The sequence below is a fragment of the Corvus brachyrhynchos genome, unplaced genomic scaffold (assembly GCF_000691975.1).
Source record: "Corvus brachyrhynchos isolate BGI_N302 unplaced genomic scaffold, ASM69197v1 scaffold215, whole genome shotgun sequence".
Lineage (NCBI taxonomy): Eukaryota > Metazoa > Chordata > Aves > Passeriformes > Corvidae > Corvus > Corvus brachyrhynchos.
Genome location: NW_008237887.1, coordinates 971,463 through 976,824, shown reverse-complemented (window position 1 = coordinate 976,824; position 5,362 = coordinate 971,463). Strand labels below are relative to the sequence as shown.

The window sequence follows — 5,362 nt, the reverse complement described above, 5'->3', positions numbered from 1 at the left end:
GACCAGCCTCTCCCTCACTCCCATGCACTGATTTAACACAGGACCCAGCACAATCACACCCCGAGGCTCCGATCGATCCCATGTTTCCACTCCGCGCTTCGCAGCCGGCTCCATCCAGCCCTGTGGATGGAAAACACCCTGCGGTTTCCTGGGCATCTTCCCCAGGGACACAAAGCATAGCCTGGTCAATACAGGGTCAAGCAGGGTTCCCCAGCAGCTTCCTGCTGCAGCAGAGCAAACAAGGCAGTTTGCAGGATCAAAACTGCTCTGTGTGCCTCAGGAAGGGCCCATGGATCACACTAAACTGAACCCCAACCTGCCTGGCACTTTCCTCCCACAGTTTTGCCAAATTCCAGCTAAAATGAACAGAAACTGCTCTGGTTTATAGCCAGGATGGGACCCCCTGTGCCCTGAACCACCTTCACCTGCCAGTGCTTCCCTTGTCCCCAGCCTGCAATGCAGGATGAACTGGTATCACATTCGATCCCAGACATATTCCAAAGGCTGGAGAGAAAAAATGATTTGTGAGGATGAGGGGGGTCTGCCCACACAGCACAGGTTACCTGTGTGTAAACCCCACTGATTCCTTACAAGCCCTTTCCCTCCCCCATCCAATGTCTGGGAAGAGCCAATCCCTGCCCCAGGCACTGTCACACCACAGCTCCACTGGCATCTCCCACCTCCATCCACACTTGTTTGGAAGCAACTTTTACATTAATATTTCTATTTTCTTACCCCAAGAATACTCTCAGAAACAGCAGCCACCTCACCCCACCACAGCCTTGCATCCTCCAGACCTGCTGGGTGTGTTTAACCAGCCCAGCTGTTACAACAAGCTCAGACCATGACTACTTATTCTTTATATTCCACTTTTTAAACAAATCCAGGCGGCTCCCCCAGCACTGTGTTTTGCTGCCATTCCAGTTGTTTTTCAGGAAGGCTTTTGGGAGCACCATCGATCTGCCCTCCAACAACACCCAGCGCGTTCAGCGAGAGCATCAGAAATGGATCAGGAACTGCCTGGAGGGAAGGAAAAATGTCACTCTGGGCAGAGGTATCAGATGAGGTGACACTCAGCTCGATGGCCCAGCATCAACCAGCCTTGGCTGCTCCCTGTAGGAACCTGTGAGCCCAGGATGGGCACAGAGCAAATGTGTGAGGAGAGATTGACTTTTTATCTTCAGAAACTGCTCAGTTTCAGTCACCAGTGCTAATTATCCTCAGGGTCTAAAGGAGGGCTGGAGAGAGACTTTGGTCAAGGGCCTGGAGTGCCAGGACAAGGGGAAATGGCTTCCCACTGCTAGAGGGCAGGGTAAGATGGGATATTGGGATGGAATTCTTCCCTGTGGGGGTGGTGAGGCCCTGCCACAGGGTGCCCAGAGAAGCTGTGGCTGCCCCTGGATCCCTAGAAGTGTCCAAGGCCACATTGGACAGGGCTTGGAGCAACCTGGGATAGTGGAAGGTGTCCCTGCCCATGGCAGGGGGTGGAATGGAATGAGCTTTAAGGTGCCTTCCAACCCAACCCATTCCATAATGCCATGATTTTATGAAACAGCTTTTAGCAGATCAAGTTGCTCTGAGTGATGCCAGACCAAGCAGAGTTTCTGATCCGTTTGCCTGCTGTTGGAAGAGGGAGTGTGCTCAGACCTGAGAGCCCACTCAGAGGTCTCCAGGCTCCCTTCCCCAGCTCTCAGCTCAGGTGTCTCAGGACAGATCCTGTCCCTTGCCCTGCATCATTCACAGCTCAAGTCCCTCCTTTGTACCACTGGCTTGAACCAGCCACTGTCCCCAGCTGCCCCTTCCCACTCTCCTTTCAATGCTTCCAAAAGCTACCAACCACCATCCTGTCCTCTTGCCTTGCCCACATTTTTAACAATCCCAGCAGACCAGGGTCTGTCTTTCCACAAAGCTCCTTCTCCAGGCCGATCCCCTGGATCATCCTATGCCTGATGAGACATCCGGGTGTTTTGCAAAAACAACAGGGGGAGCAAGACTTGGAGCACAAATCCTATGGGGAGCAGCTAAGAGCTGGGGGGCTCAACCTGGAGAAAATGGGGCTCAGGGGGACCTTGTGGCTCTGCACAACTCCCTGACAGGAGGGGGCAGCCGGGGAGAGGTCAGGCTCTGCTTCCAGGGAACAGGGACAGGAGGAGAGGGAACGGCCTCAAGCTGAGCCAGGGGAGGTTCAGGGTGGATATTCATGGAAAGGCTGGTCAGGCACTGGCACAGCTGCCCAGAGAAGCAGAGTCACCATAACTGGAATTGTTCATAAAACATGTGGATGTGGCACTTCGGGTGAACCTGACAGTGCTGGGGGAATGGTTGGATTTGACAAGATGATGATTCCAAGAACTCTGACGAAAAGCAGAGGCCTGGGGAACAGACACAGGGATGCAGCATAGAACCCTGCAGCAGGGACGCATTAGAGACCTGGAGCAGCCCAACAGAAGCCTTTGGGATTGTGCAGCATCTCCAGCACAAGCACGTCCATGCACTCCGTAATAGAGATGGCCGGGGGGATTTTTTTAAGAAGAGGATGACCTAGAACCATGGAACCACAGAATATCCTGAGCTGAAAGGGACCCGCAAGGGTTATCCAGTCCGACCCCTGGCCCTGCCCAGACACCCCAACAATCCCACCCTGTGCCTCAGAGTGGCGTCCAAATGCTCCTGGAGCTCTGGCAGCCTTGGGGCAGTGCTCATTCTCCGGGGAGCCTGGGCAGTGCCCAGCACCCTCTGGGGGAAGAACCTTTTCCTGAGATCCAACCTAATCCTCCTTGGCACAGCTCCAGCCTTTCCCTCACGTCCTTTCCCTGGTCCCAGAGAGCAGAGATAAAATCCTCCTCCAGAGGAGCTGCAGCCTGGGATGAGCTCTGCCCTCAGCTCACCCTCAGCCTCCTCTGCTCCAGCTGAACAAACCTGGATGAAAGGACCAGTCACTCAATAAAGTGCTCCACAAAGACCCAAAACATCCCGGGGCTGGCACCTCTCCCCGCAGGTGACAGCCCAGAGCGAGCAGGGTTTCCAGATTCTTAAATTATCCACACACATGCCAGCATGGCAGCCAATGCCAGCAGTGAGTCAACAACAAGTCCTGAACCTCAAAATCAGAGTGATAGCCCCAAAAAAGTCCCTCCAGAAACACTCTACAGTACCAAAGCCACCTCCTCCCACCCAAGGACAATACACTGGGAACAACTGGATGGCAACCAGTAACCCCCCCTGGATACACCGAGATCCATGGACAAGGATCTCAGCTTCCATTCCAGAGGTACTCATTGCTCAACAGCCTCAGGAATCCCCAAGAAATGGAGAAAGTCCAGAGGAGCAGAGCCGCCAGGAGGAAATGACCGCATTCCAGGTTTGGGGATATTCTGTCTTTCTACTGACACCTTGTGGGAACGGAGAGAACCAGGAACAGAGTTTTCTGCCACAGCGAGGCTCCCAAGAGCTCATTATTCATTTTAACCTTTGTAAGCAGCCTTTTCACCACAAACCACGCCTTTAAGCGCCCAGAAAAATCAAATTTTTAGATAAATCCCTCTTTGGAAAGTCACACCACCAGATGTGCTCCCTGAAAACCCAACCGATGCTCAAAATTTTCCCCAAACTCCTGTATTTGCTGCCCCAAAAAAAGCCTGAATCACAAAGAAATTCTTTAAGTTGTGCCATCACTGCCAGTTTTATCTTAGGGCCCAGGATGATACAGGTCACGAAAGGAGTTAATGGTGACATGGGCTATGAGCACCACTGAAAGCGTACCAGAAGACTGAAAAAAAATCAAGAATTAAACCCAGAAAAAGGGGCCCTAGAGTTTGAAAACAAATTATTTGAAGTTAAATAAGTGAAATAATTTGTTTAAACAAAATTACTGAAGCTCTGAGGGGCCCTGACCAACTTGGTCTAGTGGAAGGCATCCTGCCCATGGCCAGGGGTGGAACTGGATGAGCTTTAAGGTCTCTTCCAACCCAAACCATCCCGGGATTCCATGACAATGAGCACACCCAAGTTTTGAATCGCCAGAACAAACAATTCCTGTCCCTCACATTGTTTTAAAAAATGTGGAGTTTGTGTAAACCAAAACCAAGAGCAAATTCACTGACTTGATGGGAGCAGGTAATTCAGAGCTGGAAACCAAAGAGCACCATCAATTCTGGTCTTCAAACAGCCTCTAGAAGATGCTTTGTGCAACAACAGAGCTACGTGCAGAATCTGCCAAATTCCCTGAATAAAGGCAGTAAAAGCAGGCAAGAATCTCTAAATCAATTACAAATCTGTTTGAACAGCTCATTAACACTTTTAGCAACTTCTTGAACAACAAACCACTGAGAACTCCCTTAGAACTCCCCAAAAAACGCTTCTCAGCTCTCCAAGAAGCTCTCCAGACCCAAACACCTGCCAGTGCATTCCTGGGGCCCACACTCTGGAGGGAAGGGACTACCTTGCTGCAGCTGTAGCTGTGCCAGCTCCAGCCTGAGCTGCTCATTCTCCTTCTCATATTCAGAGGCAATGGCATCCCACTCTTCTGTCAGGGTACGGACATGGCCCACGTAGCTTTCCACCTGAAATACAGAAAATCCAGCTACTTCCATGTCTGCCAGCACCTCCAATGAGCCAGCAGCACAAAAAGTTCTCCACCTCATCATGTTTACAGGACAACCTCAAGTATTTGCAGGACAATATGTCTTATGCCTTTGGAACACCTAGGGATGGTAAAACCTTGACTGGGAGGTCAGCAGGTCAGGCAGCTATGCAGGTGCTAGCATGTGTGGAGCTTTTAATCATGGCTCTGTGGGAGCTGCTGGGCTCACCAGGTGCTTTGTGATGCCCAACATGAGGAACGGGGACATAAATCCTGAGGTCCCGAGGGCAGCAGTGTGGCAGTGACACCCCTGAACCTGCTGCAGCATAGAGAGGAATCAGGGGATGCAGGCCTGGGTGGGTTAACTCGGGGGGTATTCTACAACCACTGAGGTTGGAAAAGACTCCCAAGAGTCCAACTTGTGATGAAACTCCACCTCGTCACCAGACCAGAGCACTGAGTGCCACGTCCTGTCGTTCTTTGAACACCTCCAGGGATGGGGACCCCATCACTACCCTGCGCAGCCCCTGGCAATGCCTGACCACTTTCTCAGTGAAGAAATTTCTCATGTCCAGCCTGAATGTCCCCCGACGCAGCTTGAGGCCGTTCCCTCTCCTCCTGTCCCTGTTGCCAGGGAGCAGAGCCCGACCCCCCCCCGGCTGCCCCCTCCTGTCAGGGAGTTGTGCAGAGCCACAAGGTCCCCCTGGACCTCCTTTGCTCCAGCCTGAGCCCCTTTCCAGCTCCCTCAGCCACTCCTGGGGCTCCAGCCCACTCACACGC

At 52.3% G+C, this 5,362-nt stretch overlaps 1 protein-coding gene across 1 annotated transcript in view; it reads right to left on the bottom strand.

The window, feature by feature from the left end:
- LOC103614561 (girdin-like) overlaps positions 1-5,153 on the bottom strand; it is a gene marked incomplete at its 3' end in the record, with an annotated part of 26,417 nt that extends 21,264 nt beyond the window's left edge. Inside the window, 1 exon segment of the mRNA XM_017732706.1 lies at positions 4,442-5,153. Within this exon segment, the coding sequence (XP_017588195.1) occupies positions 4,442-4,646 (205 nt within the window).
- Positions 5,154-5,362: the final 209 nt, after the last annotated feature.